Source organism: Muscardinus avellanarius (assembly GCF_963383645.1).
Source record: "Muscardinus avellanarius genome assembly, chromosome: 7".
NCBI lineage: Eukaryota > Metazoa > Chordata > Mammalia > Rodentia > Gliridae > Muscardinus > Muscardinus avellanarius.
The window spans coordinates 79,863,545-79,884,744 of record NC_137793.1 but is presented as its reverse complement, the minus strand read 5'-3'; the positions used below and the strand labels follow the sequence as shown (position 1 = coordinate 79,884,744).

Below are 21,200 nucleotides of genomic sequence, written 5' to 3'. Positions count from 1 at the left end.
CGGCCTAACCCCTTGACAGGCTCTTATCCTGGCTTCAGAGGCCCCAGTACCGGCCTTGCCTCACGGCAGGCTCCGATGCCGGCCTCGCTGGCCCCAGCAGCGGCCTAACCCCTCGGCAAGCTCTTATCCTGGCCTCGCTGGCCCCAGCACCGGCCTAACCCCTCAGCAGGCTCTTATCCTGGCCTAGAGGCCCCAGTACCGGCCTAGCCTCAAGGCAGGCTTCGATGCCGGCCTCACTGGCCCCAGCACTGGCCTAACCCCTCGGCAGGCTCTTATCCAGGCCTCGGAGGCCCCAGTACCGGCCTTGCCTCACGGCAGGCTCCGATGCCGGCCTCGCTGGCCCCAGCACCGGCCTAACCCCTCGGCAGGCTCTTGTCCTGGCCTCGGAGGCCCCAGTACCGGCCTTGCCTCACGGCAGGCTCCGATGCCGGCCTCGCTGGCCCCAGCAGCGGCCTAACCCCTTGGCAGGCTCTTATCCTGGCCTCGGAGGCCCCAGTACTGGCCTTGCCTCACGGCAGGCTCCGATGCCGGCCTCGCTGGCCCCAGCACCGGCCTAACCCCTCGGCATGCTCCGATCCCGGCCTCGGAGGCCCCAGCACTGGTCATGCCTCACGGCAGGCTCCGCTGCCGGCCTCGTTGGCCCCAGCACCGGCCTAACCCCTCGGCAAGCTCTTATCCTGGCCTCGCTGGCCCCAGCACCGGCCTAACCCCTCAGCAGGCTCTTATCCTGGCCTAGAGGCCCCAGTACCGGCCTTGCCTCAAGGCAGGCTCCGATGCCGGCCTCACTGGCCCCAGCACTGGCCTAACCCCTCGGCAGGCTCTTATCCAGGCCTCGGAGGCCCCAGTACCGGCCTTGCCTCACGGCAGGCTCCGATGCCGGCCTCGCTGGCCCCAGCAGCGGCCTAACCCCTCGGCAGGCTCCGATCCCAGCCTCGGAGGCCCCAGCACTGGTCATGCCTCAAGGCAGGCTCCGATGCCGGCCTCGCTGGCCCCAGCACCAGCCTAGCCCCTTGGCAGGCTCTTATCCTGGCCTCGGAGGCCCCAGTACCGGCCTTGCCTCACGGCAGGCTCCGATGCCGGCCTCGCTGGCCCCAGCACCGGCCTAACCCCTCGGCATGCTCCGATCCCGGCCTCGGAGGCCCCAGCACTGGTCATGCCTCACGGCAGGCTCTGCTGCCGGCCTCGTTGGCCCCAGCACCGGCCTAACCCCTCGGCAAGCTCTTATCCTGGCCTCGGAGGCCCCAGTACCGGCCTTGCCTCACGGCAGGCTCCGATGCCGGCCTCGCTGGCCCCAGCACCGGCCTAACCCCTCGGCAGGCTCTTATCCTGGCCTCGAGGCCCCAGTACCGGCCTTGCCTCAAGGCAGGCTCTGATGCCGGCCTCGCTGGCCCCAGCACAGGCCTAACCCCTCAGCAGGCTCTTATCCTGGCCTCGGAGGCCCCAGTACCGGCCTTGCCTCACGGCAGGCTCCGATGCCGGCCTCACTGGCCCCAGCAGCGGCCTAACCCCTCAGCAGGCTCTTATCCTGGCCTCGGAGGCCCCAGCACCGGCCTAACCCCTCGGCAGGCTCTTATCCTGGCCTCGGAGGCCCAAGTACCGGCCTTGCCTCATGGCAGGCTCTGATGCCAGCCTCGCTGGCCCCAGCACTGGCCTAACCCCTCAGCAGGCTCCGGTCCCATCCTCGGGGGCCCCAACACTGGCCTTGCCTCACGGCAGGCTCCGATGCCGGCCTCGCTGACCCCAGCACCGGCCTAACCCCTCAGCAAGTTCCGGACCCGACCTCGGAGGCCCTAGCACAAGCCTTGCATCATGGCAGGCTCCAATGCCGGCCTCGCTGGCCCCAGCATCGGTCTAACCCCTCTGCAGGTTACAATCCCGCCACGGAGGTCTCAGTAGTGGCCCTGCCTCACAGCAAGCTCCGATGTCGGCCACTGGCCCCGGCGCCCGCCTAACCCCTCAGCAGGTTCCGATCACTGTCTCTGTGGTTAGTATTTCAAAGGTTCCAGTTGTAATGTATCAGATCTCTGCCTCCCCCGAATATTGGCCACTGGCATTGCCACTGCCTCCACCGTTTCAAATCCTTCCCAGGCTCTTTTTCCACTCTGAATGTTGTCCAGTGTTCCTAAGCATGCGTGATGGTAGCATTCGACATTTGGTGTAATTTCTCCAAAAAAATAAAGTTGGTAAGATCCGGTTTCTGCTTCTCCTGAATACAAGTCTCTACCACCATCGCGAAGAACTCTTTCAACACCGCATTTCTCCTTGGTCTCCGCTAAACTCTCTCCTTATATGTGATGTCTGAGATTCTTAACAATATAGAGAAATAGCAGTCCTCTTTCACGGCGAATTTTTCCATAAGTTCCAGTGCATTTAGATAAGTTTTGTCTGCATCTCCAGTGTATTGGCATCCATAACGGCTTTCTTACCACCTCTCCGATATTTTTCTTTATCTTTTTCTGTTCTGGGCCCGGTTTCTCCAGGGGTCTGGCGTGCTACTCGCAGTTCGGCCGGGACCCAGAGTCCCGCGATCCGGGCCCCAGCTGGCGTGCCCTGTGCTAGACCCCCGCCCAGAACCCAGCGTCTTACTGGGCCTTGTTTCTCCAGGGGTCTGGCGTGCTACTCGCAGTTCGGCCTGGGGCCCAGAGTCCCGCGACCCGGGCCCCATCTGGCGTGCCCAGCCCGCGACCCCTGCCCAGAACCCAGCGTCTTACTGGGTCTGGTTTCTCCAGGGGTCTGGCGTGCTACGCGCAGTTCGGCAGGGGCCCAGAGTCCCGCGACCCGGGCCCCATCTGGCGTGCCCAGCCCGCGACCCCCGCCCAGAACCCAGCGTCTTACTGGGTCTGGTTTCTCCAGGGGTCTGGCGTGCTACGCGCAGTTCGGCAGGGGCCCAGAGTCCCGCGACCCGGGCCCCATTAGGCGCGCCCCGCCCGCGACCCCCGCCCAGAACCCAGCGTCTTATTGGGCCTGGTTTCTCCAGGGGTCTGGAGTGCTACGCGCAGTTCGGCCCGGGGCCCAGGGTCCCGCGACCCAGGCCCCGGCTTTTGTGCGCCGCGCGCGACCCCTGCCCAGAACCCAGCGTCTTACTGGGCCTGGTTTCTCCAGGGATCTGGCGTGCTACGCGCAGTTCGGTCTGGGGCCCAGAGTCCCGTGACCCGGGCCCCATCTGGCGTGCCCAGCCCGCGACCCCCGCCCAGAACCCAGCGTCTTACTGGGTCTGGTTTCTCCAGGGGTCTGGCGTGCTACGCGCAGTTCGGCCGGGGCCCAGAGTCCCGCGACCCGGGCCCCATTAGGCGTGCCCCGCCCGCCGAAAATTTTTGACAGAAAAAAAAAAAAAACGAGGATGTAGAAACCTGTGGGCAGCCGGGCATGGTGGCGCACGCTTGTAATCCCCGCGCTTGGGAGGTGGAGACAGGAGGATTGCGCAGGTTCGAAGCCAGCCGCGCTGGCGTAAGAGACCCTGTTTCAAAAATATAAAATAGGTCTGGGAGTGTAGCCCAGAGGTAGAAGGGCTTCCAGGAACCCCAGTACCACCAAAAGAAAAAAAAAGAAACCTGTGGGCAGAAGAAAAGGGCAACATGAGGGTATAAGCAGGTCAAATGAATCCAGTGCAGATGGGAAAGTTGGGGCAGGAGAATTGGATTTGGTCTGGCTTCCTTCCTACTTCTCCAATCCCTCAGTGAGAGATCTTTAGCTGCTCACTGAGAACTAGAGCTGAGAGGAGGCTGATGGGACAGGTGGAAGCCAGTTGCTGACTGCTTTAGGTCAATTAAACTTACGGCAGGGTAGTATTAAAGAGAGAAAAGCAGGGCTGAGTGCACAGGCATGTCAGTCTGGGAAAGGCTGAACTTCAGAGAGTCTAGTTGGGGCCATTTTTTTCTTAGTCTTCATCTTCCCCAAGTTCCTACAACTTAACATTCATCTCCTTCTGTCTTGAAAGTCTGTTCTGTTTCTGGTTTTAAGGGGAGAAAGCTAGCTTCTGTTTTGGAGGAGGTGAGTTTGAAGCACGTCCAGTTTGGAGGTGGCTTGCTGGTGGGCAGGACTAGCCACACATTTAGCAACTTCCAGGCAGGAGCAAACAGTGCTAGGACTTCTTAATCTTCTCACTAGTGTTCTTGATACTAGGAATGCAAGTTCCTAAACCCATGGAAGACTTTATTTGGTGGTAGGTCTGAACTTCAGTAGTGACTTAATAATACTACAAGCTGATAATGGACCATCAGAACAATTTTCAGATATATCATAATGCAAGTAGTCTTTATACTGTGAGTTACTATTTGTAACTCATAGTAATGTCAATTACTATTTGCTAGATATAGATTAAGTGCTGGGAATACCAAAGGTATAAGATTTCTTTTTGGGGTGTGTGGAATTGAACCCAGGTACATTCCACCTCTGAGCCACATCCCCAGTCTTATTTTGTTTCTTGAGTTCTCTGTATATTCTAGATATTAGTCCTCTATCAGAGGGGTAGGTGGCAAAAATCTTCCATTCTGTTGGCTCTCGACTGAGGTTCTTTTTTTTTTTTTACTTTTTTCTTTTTTATTGGTGCATTGTATTCATACATCTTAATTGGGTGCAAGATGGTGGAGACATATATGCACACATCACCTCACCCAATTAGCCATTACCCAATTCTTGCCACATTCCCTCCCCCTCCCTTCTTCTCACTCTTGGTTTAGTGATTGACTTTGATATGTTTGTTAAAGTACATCATGTGCTTTAGAGAGCTTCCTTTTTCCCCATTCCCATCCCCTCAGTTAGGTCACCTTATTTGCTAATGGATAAAATCTCCTTCTTCATCTAGAGTCCCTCCTATGACCCATTTCTCCCTAGCTTTCATATATTAGGAAGAGCATCCGATTTCTTATTTTTTTATAACTGACTAATATCACTTAGCATAATGTCCTCCAGTTCCGTTCATTTTCCTATAAATGGTGAAATTGTGTTTTTCTTTATGACTGAGTAAAATTCTATTGTGTACATATCCCACAGTTTTGTAATCCATTCATCTGTTAATGGACATCTTTGCTGGATCCATAGTTTGGCAATAGTAGATTGTGAGCTTTGAACATAGATATGCATGCATTAGTTTGGTAGTTTTGTTTTTTTCTTTTGGGTAGATATCTAGAAGTGGTATTGCTGGATCAAATGGTAAGTTCCTTCCCATTCTTCTGAGGATTCTCCATACTGTTTTCCAAAATGGTTGCACTAATTTGTAATCTCACCACAATGTTTTAGAGTTCCCACTTCTCCATATCCTCACCAGCATTTTTTGTTTGTGTTTTGAATGTTTGCCGTTCTAGTTAGAGATAGGTGAAATCTCAGGGTAGTTTTGATTTGCATCTCTCTGATTGCTAATGCTGTTGAGCATTTTTTTCATGCATTTACTGGCCATTTGAATTTCTTCCTTCATGAAATGTCTATTTAGTTCATTTTCCAATTTTTTGATTGGGTTATTTGTTTTCTTAGTGCTGAGTTTCTTGAGTTCTCTGTATATTCTAGATATTTGTCCTCTATTGGAGGAGTAGTTGGCAAAAATTTTCTCTCCTCATACTTTTAAAAATTTAATATTAATTTAAAAATGATGAATAACCACAAATGTTTGAGTTATTTTATTTAAAAAAATTTAAGTTTGACCAAGACAAAATGCAATTTGAAATTTTTAATGACTGTTCAAATGTAGGTTAAGACATAATCAATTGAGGTTCTTGATGGTTTCCTTTGCTGAACAGAAGCTCTTCAGTTAACAGGATTTCACTAAGTAGCTGGGGCTGGCTCCAAACCTGTGATTCTGCTGTCTCAGCCTCAAGTGCTGGGAGTATAGGTGTGTGCCACACAGCTGCTTTTAAGATACCATTTTTTATCCTAAGAAACTTGGGGTCTAGTGTGATAAGTATACATGTGTATGACTGTGGTCTGATGTGAAAATCAGAGAACAGATCATAAGGACAAACATGATGAGTGCCGGAGAGGGAGCAGGTGGCTGCGTAGCCAACCTCTCACCCCATTCAAGTTTGTGCTGAAATGGCCTCATCTCAGTGAAGGTGTCCTGACTTCCCACTTTAAGATAGTAGCAGAAACTGAATAATTATCTCCAAAGTTATTAGTTTAAAACAGCGGATTTGGCCGGGCGTGGTGGCGCACGCTTGTAATCCCCGTGCTTGGGAGGTAGAGACAGGAGGATCGCGCAGGTTTGTAGCCAGCCGTGCTGGCTTAAGAGACCCTGTTTCAAAAATATAAAGTAGGTCTGGGAGTGTAGCCTGGAGGTAGAAGGGCTTCCAGGAACCCCGGTACCACCAAAAAAAAAAACAAACAAAAAAACAAACAAAAAAAACAAAAAAAACAAAAAAAACAAAAAACCAAAAAAACACCAACGGATTGTGTCTCACTTTTGGTTGTCTGGGCTTGCTGGGCAGTGCTTGCTTGTAGTCTCTCCTACAATTCAGTTAGACATCAGCTGAACTATAGTCTTCGGAAGACGCAGCTAGGCAGCATATCCAAGATGGTTCCTCGGTTGGCTGGTTGGTGGTTATGGCTGCTATTGGCTGGGAGTTCAGCTGCTGCTGCCCAATAGAACATATTTATGTAGTCTCTGTGGCTCGTGCTTCTCATAGTATGACAACTGGCTTTAAAAAAGGGAGTAATGGGAATTTCAAGAGGGCAGGAAACAGCCAGACCAGGCAATACTTGAAACTGAAACTGTGTTAGTTTTGTTAGTTGTAACAAAATACCTGAGTTGATCAACTTAAAAAGATGAAAGTTTACATTTCCTCACAGATTTGGAGGTTTCAGTCCCTGGTCTCTTGGCCTTATTGCCTTTGGGGCTCTGAGAGGCAGCACATCGCAGTGGTGAGCATGTTGGAAGCTGCTCACCTCTTGGTGGCTGGAAAGCAAAAGAGAAGAAGAGACTGGAGTCCCAATATCCCCTTCAAAGCCAATTCCCTCAGTGACCTAATTTCCTCCCTTCTCCAAAAGGTACAGCCATCTACCAATGCTGTGACAGGGTGGTGACTAATTCTTTATCTGGGGGGATACCTGTCCAAACCATAGAAAACAGCACTGCTTTATCTATGTCTATTGGTGCAAAACTTTCCCAGATTTACTTTTGACGGGGGGGGGGGGGCAAGGGGAGGCCACGTTGCAGAATAGCACGTGGAATGGAGGATAAGAGTTACAGCCGTTGTTGGGAATTAGATATTGCAATACTTCCTCACTTAGTATTGACATAGGACTCATTTTTATATCTATTTTATTGTTGTTGTTGATTCTTGCTAGATGTAAGCCCCGTGAAAGCATGCATATCCATTGATGTCTACCAAACACCTAGAACCACGCCTGCCACATAAATAGACAGTAAATACTTGTTAAATGGAAAACAAATGGTGTGTGAGCTGCCATGTTCAGATTGCTTCTTCTACTAGTGGTATGAGTTTAATCCCAGTCTTTTTCTTCTCTTCCCATAGACTCTGACGCTCCATAAGGTTGGGTGTCATGCCACCTGGTTCACTACTGTATTGCTCAGTGCCTAGGAAGGAGTCAGTGCACAATAATAATGTTTGAGATGGAATCTGAGGAGAAATGGGATTTTGCTAAGAAAAGTAGGAGTTGGTCCTCAACTGACCATGGCCCTACCAAGGCTCAGCTCCACATAACTTTACCTGTAGTCTATTTCTCAGTTTGTAACTAGTGATTCCGGTAATTGTGTGTTTAGTAAATGCCTGTTGAAAGACTGACTGAATGAATGTCGAGGGAGAATGTAATATATGACCTTATATATGGATTTTGGATGGGGTTAGGTTAGATAAAAACAACTATAACTCTTACTAGTTGAATTTTTAAAATGCATGCATAGCACTTTATAGAAAGTATTGAAAAGTCAAAATTTGTTTTTTTGAACATAGCAAGAGCTTGTTCAATTTATGTATGTCAAATAATTTCAATCAGGACAGAATAATTTATATTTATATGTTACTTTCTTGCCAATTGTGTATCTGAGAGAATGTAGCAAAATCTTTAGGGTTGACCCTGAACCTTTAGGTTAAATCTTACAAGGCAAATACTAATTTTTAGGTCAAAGGGAAAGAATGAGTCATGCATTTTTCATAGGGATAATGAAAATCAATAGCAAGATAGCTGAATAATTAATCCCACAGGTGCAAACAGAATTTAAAATATTAACATAGAAATGTTACAATTATAATGCTTTTGAAATCATTACTCATCTTTTTTTTATAAGTTTGTGAACCAGTTATTAAAATCTCAAGGAAAAATCTATTTAAGCCTTTTGTGTCTTAATCTCTAAGACATATTCAGTAACAGAATATAGCACCTGCTGCATATTAATAAATGTGTAGCTTCTTGTACTTTCCATACTGGGATCAAAAACTTCATTTTATCTTTGGTTAGATTTAGCCATAGAGTTCCATCAAACACCTACACAAAACCAATTAAAAAAACAAAAACTTCACTCTATATGAAAGTAGTGACAAATGGTAAGAATTTTTTACTAATGGTGGTGACACATAAAAATGTTGACCCAGTGATTGATTTTAATTTATAAGCCTTAGGACAACTGCACACAAATAGCATCAAAATCAAGGCAGTGCTTGAGACATGAACAATCCATTGCTCCTGAGCTGGCATCCTGTTAACCAGGCACAGAAGCTCCTGCTGCTTCATGTGCAAGAGCTGGGGATGCACTTGACCATGCCTGGTCTCCTTTCGGTTCTCTGACACCTTCCTTTCCCCAGGCTGACCCCTTTCAGCCCCTGAAACATCGTGCTCCATACTCAATCATCCTTTCTCCCACCTTGCCATCTCCAGCTAGCTCTTGAATGTTTCTGGACAGAGCCTAGTAGTTTATTTTGGACTATTACAGAACCTTCCTTGTGGCCATCTGAGCCAGCAGAACTGACTTTTTCACTACTCAGTGGCCATATGTTCCCCCGGCCCTACCCCTGTGTCTGTCAAGTGCTTTTAAGATGGCATTGTTAGAACATATCTCACTTCTTGGTCAATGTGTATGTGTATACACACATACATCAGCTATATTCTTAGACACATCCAAGAATGCTGCACCTTTACATCCAGCCTTTCCAGCAGGTATGACTGCTGTCAGGTTTCTAAAAGTCTGAAGAGCCTGTTTGATGACTTCTGGATGGGACGGAGGCAAAGCAGCTTCTGGGACCTTTCTCACTGTAGGACATGCAGATTTCACATTGGAACCACCCCCTGCCATCACCCAAACCGAATATTCAGGAGATGGCTCCTGTGTTTCTTCTGGCACATGGTTATCATTTACTGCCACATACTTTCTTTGTGTGTCATTCTTTCAAAGATCCTCATGTAGCAATAAGAAGACCAAGCAGTAATATTTTCTGCTAGTACCTCTTTGAGGCTTAGTTATTTATTTTATTTTTGTACTGGGAATGGAACCCAGGGACATTCTACCTCCGAGCTACACCCCCAGCCCTACTTTTTATTCTTTATTTTGAAACAGGGTCTCACTGAGTTGCAAAGGACCTCACTAAGTAGCTGAGGCTGTCTGCGAACTGCAATCCTCCTGTCTTAGCCTCCCAAATTCTGGGATTACAAGCGTGTGCCATCACGTCCAGCTCTGGTCATTTCCTTTAGGATGTTCTAAAAGAAAGAATGCCTGGTCAGCTGCACCAACTTGCCCTGCAGTGTTTGGCTGAGTAACCAGGGAAATCCCAAGGTTGGATAGCATGTAGCGACTGGTCTCCTTTAGGCTTCATCCCTGCCCTTCTTCCTGGTCGCCCTGCCTTCCCTCCTCAATTGACTGCCAAGGCCAGCATGCACCATTCCTAGTTGGCATGGAACCCAGGCTCTTTACTGCCACCTGGGTGAAGGGGTTGAAGTGGTCGGCCAGGGAGCCTGAGGAAGGTGGGAGTCGGGAGGGTACCCCAAAGCCCAGCTGGAGCTGGGGCTGCTCGCACTGGGGAACCAGTGCCTCCTCATAGGCAGACCTCACATCACACCCAGAGGCCATGGCACTTGCTTTCCTCCCACCTGAGAAAGGTCAAGAGCCAGCACAGGGCCTCCTGGGGGGCTTTGGTTCATTTTTTCCTAATAGCTTTATTGAAGTATAGTTTACATACCATACAATTCATCACTTACAGTGTGCAGTTTAAGGACTTTTAGTGTATTTACAAATACATACAACCATCATCACCTACCAATTATAGAATATTCTTGTCACCTTAAAAACAAATCCTACCCTTTAGCTATCTTTCTTCTTTCTCTGTTTCTTCCTTCCTGTCGTTTCCCCTTGTTCCAGGCACTCAGCGATAACTCTTTCTTTCTCTATAGGCTTCTTCATTCTTGACTTTCATATGAGTGGAATCATACCAGACGTGATCTTCTGTGACTGTTTTCACTTGGCATAATTCTTTCAGGGTTCCTCCATGTTACAACATATTTATTTATAAGGATGTGCCATTATTTATTTATCTGTTTGTCAATGGACATTTGCTTGTGGCCTTTAGCTATTGTAAATAATGCTGCTGTTAATATCTGGGTATAAGTTTCTGTGGATATGCTTGCATTTCTATTGGGCATATACCAAAGAATGAATCCCTGGGTCATATGGTAGCACTGTGTTTGGGGAAATTACCAGCTGGTTTTCCAAAGCAGCTGCATTTTTTTTTTTATATTCCCATCCACTGATTATGACAGTTCTAATTTCCCCACATCTTCACCAATGCTTGCTGGGCTGACTTTTTCTTGTTTTTTAATTTTATCTTTATACTTCATTGATACATTATAATTTTACATCATAGTGAGATTCAAAGTGATACAAACATATATGCACACAGCACTTGGTGTATTTTCTTCCATATACCCTGCCTCCTGCTCCCCCTTCCTTCCTCCATACATGTTAGTGAGGTTGGTAGTGAAACTTTATATGGATATAACCTTATTTTAACTATTTATTTATTTAACTCACTTTTTAATTTTATCCATTCTAGTGTGTGTGAACTGATATAGATTGTTAAAGGATTTGGGAGGTATTTTCCATTTCTTTCTATTTCTTTTATAATACTGGGGATTGAACCCAGGGGCATTCTATCTCTGAGCTACACCCCAAGCCCTATTGTATTTTTATTTAGAAAGAGCATTTCCAAATAAAGAAATATCTCATCACTAGGTTGATGAGAGTTTCACTACTTGCTCATTCTGTCCTCAAACCTGTGATCCTCTTGGCTTAGCCTCCAAATTGCTGGGATTACAAGCATGCGCCACCATGCCCTGCCAGAATTTTCCATTTCTAATAGCTTTAAAATACAATGTTTATTTCTAGATATTTCTTTTCCTATCACATGTAAAAGAATGATTGCCAAGATCCAGTTGCCTGTCATGATCATCAAGGAGATTTAATTATTAATCCAAAATTTCATTGAGTAAAACCAATGGGGGATAATAAATGCTTTAAACGTGTGAGTTGAGAGGAGGAAGGGAGTAGGTAGAGACGCAGGGCAGGTGGTGTGCTCCTGGGATGTCGCGCCTGTCCTGGGACATTGCCTCCTTCTTGTGATGTGTCTAATAGGTTCCTTTGCCTTCTAGGTGGACTGGCGTTGGCCCAGGTGCTCTTCTTCTACGTGAAGTATTTGGTGCTCTTTGGTGTCCCAGCTCTGCTCATGCGCCTGGATGGACTCAACCCACCACCCCTCCCTCGCTGTGTGAGCACCATGTTCAGCTTCACGGGGATGTGGAGGTCAGTCGCTTGGTTTGGCAATGTCCTTTAAGGAATGTCCAGAGAGAGGAAACATGGCTTATCTGGCCTCAAAGAGCTTGGTTACTATCTTTTCTCAGCCCCTCACTCAAAACACATTTGGAGTAACAGGATGACAAACCATGATTTCTTTGCTTCTCAAAGTGATCAGCCAGCTACAGATAGATGAGAGAGGGGAGTTTCTTACCAGTCTGTGTGGCAATGCACAAGGGATTGTGTCTGAAGTGATTTCTTATTGGGACCTACTATTATTTTGTTGCTTTGTTTTTCTTGAAATAACCTCTGTAGGTGAGATTGTTGATTAAAAAAATAGACTCAGGATAATAGCATGGGCCAGTGTTGGTGTTGACTAGTTCTCAAATCTGGGTAGTTTTACTAATTTTTTTTTTCAACAGTAATAACAATAGAAATGATAACACCTGCCTTTGAGAACTGCTTTGACAATTATGTAAGCCAATGTATTTAGAACAGTTGGCACATAGCAGATATTTACAAATGTTAGCTTTTACCTTTATGTGCTTTTTCTGAGTTCACTTACTGGTTTTGATTTTTTTTGTCTCATGAATTTATGGTTGACCTGTAAATTTTTTCCCACAAGATCCCTTCACCACCTGCTGTTTCTGATTGTTGTTTTCTAGATGGACTTACTTGGGGCTGTGTATTTCTTATTACTTTGAGCGTGTGGCAAGTGACACGAGTACATTTCCATTGCAAACCTAATGTATGAGCCACAGGATTAACTCTGGCGCAACCTTGGGAGTCTGTGCCTACTTATATTCCACCCTCTGGTTACCTTGTCTATCTCTCCCCAGCTTAGCCCTGCTAGAATTGCTATTTTGCCTCATTTCTGTGGTTCATTCAAGTCTTATTTCTAATGTTGCTATTCAAAAGGAGGTAGGCAGCACCCAATATTCTGGCTTTCCATAGTAATTTATTATGGATGCTAAATTTGCCCAAGCCTTTTTTGGGTGGGGGTACTGGGGATTGAACCCAGAGACATTCTACCTTTAAGCTACATCCCAAGTTCTATTTTATTTTGAGATGGGGTCTCACTAAGTTGTGGTTTCACTAAGTTGCTGAGGCTGCTGTGAAACTGTGATCCTCCTATTTCAGCCTCCCAAGTACTCATATTGTAGGCATGCGCCACCATGCTTAGCTTCTGAGCTTTTTAAAATGCATTTTTTAAAATCTAATTCAATTTGGGGGCCAGAGATTTTATATAGTTACTGCAGGGAATGTCAAGTTATTGTGATTGACCCTTTATTACTCCTTAATTACAGGGTGCTCTGTTTTAATGGCATGACTGGGGAACATTAGAAGAGGGGCTTTCTCTAACAAGGAGGCCAGGGAGTTTGTTATTTGCTTGTTTTTCATTTGTTTAAAAGGTGAGCCTGATTGGAAGCTCTTTCATGTTTGATCTTCTCATAAAAGTAATTTCCTGAATCAATGGTTTGGGACCTGTCCTGATTAGGGCACATGTTACAAGTGTGTGGTATGAGTCTAGCTCACACCCTCTGCCTCTGCAGTATGAATATCTGCACTCATGCATTCCTAGGGTGTTGTTTTTTTTTTTTTTCAGTGTCTATCCAAGTCATAAAACCATGGCTCTGCAGGCAGGCTAGCTCCAGGCTCCTTGTCCATAAATACAAAACATAGATTGTCACAGAGGTAGTTTAGACAGCTGACTGCATCTCACACTGGGACTGGGCGTCTTCTTGTCTTTTACTTACTTTTTGGCTAATAAAGACCCTTGGTTCTATATAAGCCACAGAGGTGGAAAACAAGTCTTTTGAGACTTTTGTCCTTGTCTTGATTAGAACTAGACTCAAATGGTTTAGGTTCTAGGCTGTTGAGACACTCTCTTTTCTGTCCCATTAAAAGCTTTTAGACAAAGGTGGGCTGGAGTGATCTTAGTGTTCTGAGAGGTGATGACAAGGACAGGTGGTGAAGTAACAGGGTGCTTCCTGGGAGCAACCAAGACTCCTGTCCTTGCCTCATTCCCATGCACGGTACAGAGTTCTCCTAATATGTTTTTAGGGTTTTTTTTTTTGTTGTTTGTTGTTGTTGTTATTTGAAGGGTTTTCAGTTTGCCAATTATACTTAGACACACTTGGATCTTTGCACACCATGGCTATTCCATATTAAAGAGTTGAATATAAGGATGGAAGTTAACCATATCTGAGCTGTAGTTCACAATGGAAAACCGAGAAGTAGTTAAACTTAAGAAAGAATAAAATTACTGTAACTTTTTTTGTGATATTTGCAAATGTCCCTTCATCCTTAAGAATCTTATCATGATTCATGTTCAGTAGCTGGTAGCATAACCTGGACCCTGGCTCCCATTATTTTATTTTATTTTTATGATTGAGTCCAGGGGTGTTCTACCGCTGAGGTATACCTCTAGCCATTTTTATTTTATTTTGAAACAGCGTCTCATTAGGTTGTTGAGAGTCTTGCTAAGTTTCTGAGACTATCCTGGAACCCGTGATTCTCTTGCCTGGGCCACCACACCTGGCTCCTGGTCCTCATTGATTAACTTTCTAAAACTGCATGTTAAAGGAAAACTAGTTTTGATTTGAGTTTATGTGTATGGACAGCTAAATTTATATAATATTTCTGGGCTATCTATTGAGGTGTTGCCACAGACAGAAAATATCTTTCTCTTTCTAGATTTAAGTCCAAGGAAAATTTAATCATGAGTAGATGTGAAATCTGGTGATCCAAATCATCTTGCTGGGTCCGTAGCAGTCATTCGTATGATAGAAACATGAAGGACAGGATGGGTGGGAAATGGAGGGGAGAGACTTAAAACAGTCTCTGGAGATTACTTAATGGCTACTTGAACTTCTAGAAAATCCGCACTGAATGAGATCCAGAACTGATGACGAGAGATGAATTTTTTGGCCTCTGTGTTAAAGGTACCTTATCTACCTGAGCATGGTGCTGGTACCACCAGTCCACTTAGCATTGAGAGAAGACTTGAAACCAACCACCTGCAGTCTCAAAGGGACCTCAGCTCTATATCATAGAACAGATGAAATTGGCCATCAACAGAGAGATAATATTCCGTGACATGATAGTTCAAATTGGCTGTGAAAAATTGCCATCCACCCAGATGGCGCAAACCAAAAAGTCATCACTTGATGGCTCTGTTTATTTTTTATCTCTTAGCTTTCTTCTTTCATACGATTTCTCTGAAAATATTTGCAGGCATAACGAAACCCTAAGGAGTATGTGTATTTCTATTTGGATGATTTTTTTTTCTGTGATTATATGGAACTGAGAAATTGAGAATTTTCTGCTTAATTTTTAGGTTTCATGTTTTAATTTAGATGAACTGAGATCTATAATGAGCGTCTTTTGCCCAGAGTCATTAAAGATGACATTGCATGTCCGAAGTTTCAAATGAGAAATCTGACCATGTACCCCTGATTTGATTTCTAGTGATAGAAACAAAGGAATTTCCCATGGTGGCTGGTGAATTATGGGTCAATTTCAATTATTTCAGGAATTTGCACAGCTTGCTCTCTGCATTTTTAAGTTATGATGCTTTCCAGTCTTCACAGGCAAACTCACGCATCACTGCTTATCCCAGAGAGATCTTGGTGTTGTTTGGTGGCTGATAGACCTTAATATATGGGGTCATCTTTAGCCTGGCAAGAAGGAGGAGCCTGAACCCCTTCCGCCCATCAGACACCGATTGCATGGGCTGGTAAGTCAGTAGAAGAATTTAGTTCCCTAGGTGGAGAGTTGGTTCAGGCATGTGGTAGATAATAAAACCAGTTCCACAGACAGGTGCCTCAGCCTGCCAAGTACTAAATTACTTGTACCACTACATCTGGTGTAGTTAATATAGTTTTGCAAAAAAATTTCAGCTACTGAATGTTTGTTGTATTACCTTACTTTTTATTTATAATTTCTCAATCACTCCTCCTCTTTTAATGATCTCATTCTAACAGACCAAGAAAATATATTTTCCTTCTAACATTCATATTTTAAAAATCCCCTTGCCTTTTCCTCCAAACACAGACTTCCATTGATCAAAGGAAGGAAATACCGAGTTGAAGCAAATTTTATAAACCCTGATTACATTTTGCTTTCTGGATTTATTTTTGCTTTAAAAACAGTCTGTCTTTACCATTTCCTCCTGTGTGGAAGATTTTCTTTTTAGTTCCCATATTGCGGAGAAGCTCTTAGACTGGAAGCTTGTAGATTTGAGTAGTGATCTACTGCAAAGAACAGCAGGGCATCCCCATATGGAAGGTGTTGGTCGCCAGAGGGTAGTGTTTGCACAGTGGAGACTGACTGCCTGGGTTGGATCCTGACTCCACTACTTATTGGCTGGTGTCCTCTTTCTGCCTTAGTTTCCATCTCTATATGATGGAGATTTCATAATGGCCACCCTAAGGAACTGAAATGAATGAAGCACCCTGTACACTTCATGGTATTCCACCTGTTCACATCCACCTAACTATAATATCTTTGAGGGCAGCTGTCATATCTCATTCTTGTTTAGCATGGTGTCCCCAACATCCTTCTCATTACCCAGTACTTAGTGACACTCAGGTAATCTATGAGTGAATGGACAGACACTCTTCTCTGAAATTTTGATAACTGGGTCTGATGGGGAAACATCAGGTATGGTGACAAAGGAGCTGAGCTGTCTCTACAGGGCTGTGGGTGCGCCTTGCTGTGACCACTGTGTGTACTCCACCTTCTTTATCTATTTTCCTCATCCCAGCATGTGGCTCCCAAATCTGTGGCTCAGTCACCCCCTGTCACTGTCTCCAGTGAGGTGGACAGCGGCACGTTTATCTGGGGTCTGGAATGTGAAGCTTCTGGGATAGGGTCTGGAATTCTGCGGTCCTGAGAATGATGTTGGCTTAGGTACCAGCTTAGTGATAGAGGAGGAGCGAGGTGGGCAGTAAGTGGATCTCTACACACTCAGGGATGAGGAAAAAGGGGGCTGCCATCGCGGCCCGATTCACTGACTCAGTGAATGGTGTAGGGCCGCTGGGCGCTTCTGTTCTAATGTTACTTACCTCAAATTACAAACAGTAATCCAGATATGGCTGCCCTGATGGAGGTGGGAAGGAGGTGTGTGTGTGGGGGGCTGCACCTGGTGCCACACAGAGATTTGACTTTATTGCTCTGGCTTCTATGTCTCCCTCACCCACAGCTGCCCGGATGACCATCCCTCTGCTACTTTACTCCTTCACCTCACTTTAGGCTCAAAAGTGCTGAATAGCCAAAATACACATGAAACTGTTCCTTAAGAGTTACTGAAGAGCCAAACTAAAACGTACTTACCTTGTATATCAGAGAGGAAGCCAGAAGTTATGTAGAAATAAGGGCTGAGTAAAACTGAAATTGTTCTAAATTTAGTAACAAGTGAGCTCTCTGAAAACTACAGAGTGGTAAACGTCAAAGGAACATGTGTCTGCTGAATGACGAGAGCTTTGAAGAAATGAAATAGTAGTGCAATAGCCCGGCGGTAAGGGACTTCTGCTTCTTTCCAAAGTCCATTTTGATGGAACAGAAGCCTATTTTGTAGAATGTAAATGACATGATTTTCCCAGGAAAACCAAGTTCAGAATCATGGTGTCATTCCACATCACAGTTCTTTACAAATTCCACTAAGAGTCTTATAAGTGGTGGTGCATGCTTGTAAACCCAGTACTTGGTAGGCTGAGATGAGAGGATTGCAAGTTCAAGGCCAGCCTCAGCATTCTTAGCAAGACCCTCAGCAACTTAGTGAGATTGTTTCAAAAATGAAAAATTAAAAGGGCTGGAGGTATAGCTCAGAGGTAGAATCCCCCTGGGTTCAATGACCAGTTCCAAAGGAAAAGAAAAAGGAAAACAAGAAGTACAACTTGATATTCTTTCAAATGTTTATAGACTATTTTAATGCATCAATTTGTTTGTATGTAATCGTGTCTATCTTTGCCTGTGTAGTTTCTGTCTTTGGTGAGTAGTTAGAAAGTCCTTCTATACTCCATCTGCAGTGTATTTATTTTTATATAGGACATGAGTTGCTAATTTGGGAATGCATAAGCTGCCAAAACAATTTTTCTATAGATTCTCCACAGGCTACTCATCATAGAATTTCCAACACCAAGCATAGGGCCTTGTGCACAGTAGGCACTCAGCGAACCTATATTTCCTGAGTGAAGGAAAGAGTGATCCTCTACTCTTCCCATTCTCAAAAACTGATTTTTGCATGAAATAGGGGTCTAACAATTTGTTTCCAGCGCATCCCTTGCCATCCTAACTGTATCTGTGGTGGCATGGCATGCTATCATTTGCCACATTCTCTGTGTCCAGTGTAGATCTGAGACTTCCTCAGCCCATCCTCTGGTGCCATGCATTCTAGTTTGGTGTTTCTTCAAGATGTGAATGTTTCCCTCTTTTGTGCATTGAGAGACTCAGCAATGGCATCTAAGAAGGAGCTTGTGCATTTTTATCTAGTCCAGTGAGTAAAAGTGGGCCTGATGTGTGGAAGCTATGAATAGTACTTGGTTAGGGACCAGACCCTCTGTTGTGGTCTCCCTCAGGTTCTTACTAACCAGATGGTCCCATTTGAGTCCCAGCCAGGAGGTAGTGCTTTGAGGTGGGTTCACCTTGCCATTTGTCATGGTGCCCTTTGGCCTGGTTTTCTGGACCTCATGTCACTACCTTTCTTTTAGGAATTTCTCAGTCTCTTTTTGCCACAGGATTGTTGACAGAAGCTCAGCAATGCCAATGAGACTCCATCCCTCACTTCTCTTAATGCATTCATTTTGACATGGCTACTGGATTCATCTATTTTCTCTTAGTACAATAAAATACTGAAAGCTGGATATTTTACAAAAAGAAGAGGTTTATTTAGGTCACAGTTTTTGAGGGTGAATGTCCAAGATTGGGCAACTTTTGAGATTGGTTTGGCACCTAGTAAGGGTCTCATGGAGGATGATATAACTGTGACCAGGAGCATTTGTGGATGAGACCATGTGTCAAGACAGGAAAACAGAAATATCCAGGAGCAAGGCTTACTCTTATAAGAACCTATTCTTACAGGAACTAAGCTGGGTTCAGCAAGAACTTCATTAGTCTTTTCCAATGACCTAATCATCTCCCACTAGGATCACCTCGCAAAGATTCCATTGCCTCTCAGCATTACCAAGCTTCTAAGACATGAACCACTGAGGAGCACACACAAACCAAGTAGCACCTTGTGCTGTTGTATAATGCCTTCTGCAAGGTGGTCTGACAGAGGCCTCAAATGAAAGCAAAGCTACACACTCTCTGCTTAGATTTTTACTCCCACCTATAGAAGAGACTTCTCTTTTAGGATGGCATGGTGGAAGCTGAGGGGAAAGGAAGAAAGATTATGCTTCTGAATAACTCCATCCTCTTCCATCTCTCTTTTCTCACTGTTTCTTCTGCTGGGGACAGGTTTTATATTTCCTCATCTTCTCTTCTGACATTCTTCTCTTAGAAAGCATGGCTTGTCTTGCCCTCCTAGGTGGAATGGAGGATTCTTCTTGTACTGTGAAGATAAATATTTTAAGATTTGAATCAGATTTGAGTTTGCTTCTGAATTAAAGAGTAACCAGACAGCCACCAAGATCTAGGGATTGGTGAGAACAAATACATTGTTTTAATTTTAAAAACTGTTAGAATTAATCTATTCTTGCATAATAATATTAAGTACAGATTCAGATATCATCATCATAATTAATGGGAATTAGAGACATTAATATGTCCCAGGCTATATCACTGGTATATGCTAACTACATTTAAGTACTAATATTCTTATTAAGAAAGGGTTTGATGCATAAATGCGTTTGCTCATAGATGAGTACATGAAAAATTTACACTCAGTAGCACCATGGGGAAATGCATTTCTATCTTTCTCTTATACCAAGAGGAGAGGTAAACATTTTTGGTGTCGTTTATTTTATCAGTCCTGATAATGCAGCCTGTTTAACTGCAGGGATGTTTGCTTGTTTTCCTACTGCAGACCCACCTGCCATCTTTATTCTAATTGACCTGTCTACATAGACAATGGTACCCTCTTATATATTAATACTAATCTCCATTATTGTTCAATTGCTTCCTAATGAGCAAAATTAATACTTTTTTTCCTCTAAAAACTATAAACTGTGGTTACCCTGCAGGGTAAAACTTATAGACTAATTATCTGGTTGCCATGCTTGGAAATACTGCTGTCTTCTTTTGCATCACGTATAAAGCTAGTTGAGATCTGTCATTCCAAGTTCTTCTCATTCATTTTATATTGCAGTGGTAAAGAACAAGTCCTCATCCCTCAGTCTCATTCATGTAGCTCTTTTATACTGTGACTTTTGGTGCAGGCTTTTTGGTACTTCAGGTATCTCTATGTCTGTCTGTGTCTGTGTCTGTCTGTCTGTCTGTCTGTCTGTCTGTCTCTCTCTCTCTCTCCCCAGATACTTCTATCAAGTAAAATATCACTGAGCCTATGGAAGCCAGGAACTGCTATTCCTTCCTTATTAACACAACCACTGTATATATATTTAACAAGAGCCTTGCAGGAGATCTTTGCTATCCCAAGAACAGTCTGATGAATAGCCTCTTGTTGGCACTTGTTAAAAATACAGGACTTTGGATACCACCCCAGACTTACTGAATCAGCTTTTTGACAACATCTCTTGGGAACATTGTGTACATGTTAAAATTTGAGAGGTGCTGGGCTAGATGACTGCATGGGGCTCCTTCTCCCTGAATTGCTACAACTCTGGATGGTGTCATGAGTGGCTATAAATATCACCATTTTGCATTTACCTGGATCACAGAGACCAGGCCTCAGAATAACCTGAATGGCAGCCTTTACAGGCTTTCCCAAGGGATAGGTTCATAAAAAGGACTGAAGGGATGGGGGAAAATTAACTTGACTGGCTGCAAGACAAGAAGGGCACTGGATGGTAGCTTATTGATAGAAGAGATAAGGAATCAGGGAAGCCAGGCTTAGTACCTCCAACAGAATGGAGGCCACTGATGTACAGCCACAACAACTGGGGAACACTGAGTTTTCCCTATTTGTTGTCCATAGGACAAATTTTTCCTCCAACTTGTTTTCCTGCAGGTGACTTCTCTGCCTCCTTCTCTCTGTTGTTCTCCTAGACTTTTTCCTTATGTGTAAGAAGCTCAGAGAAGAAACTCTGCCACCCAGGAAGGAATGCTCAGCCTCTCTTGGGGGCTAGCTGGGGCCTGAAGACAGACTTCCTTGGGTTTTGGAGGGTCACCCTCCTGATCTCCACTAAAGGAAAGGATATAGTTCTTGGGGAGACTGTTTGCATAGGAGAGCTGAGCTGCCATACTCCTGGAAAGCAATCCCAGTGATGTGGCCTTACTGTGAAACAGGTGACAGGTACAAGTAGGTATTACATCCTAGGAAATGTTGCCAGCTGCAGTGTATTAGAGAATTTGC

The 21,200-nt window shown here is 44.9% G+C and overlaps 1 protein-coding gene across 3 annotated transcripts in view; it reads left to right on the top strand.

The window, feature by feature from the left end:
* HHAT (hedgehog acyltransferase) overlaps window positions 1-21,200 on the top strand; it is a gene marked incomplete at both ends in the record, with an annotated part of 308,381 nt that overhangs the window by 113,347 nt on the left and 173,834 nt on the right. For all 3 annotated transcript variants that reach the window (XM_080699073.1, XM_080699072.1, XM_080699071.1), the window contains one exon: window positions 11,584-11,734. In XM_080699073.1, the coding sequence (XP_080555199.1) occupies window positions 11,584-11,734 (151 nt within the window). The remainder of the gene's footprint in view (window positions 1-11,583; window positions 11,735-21,200) is intronic.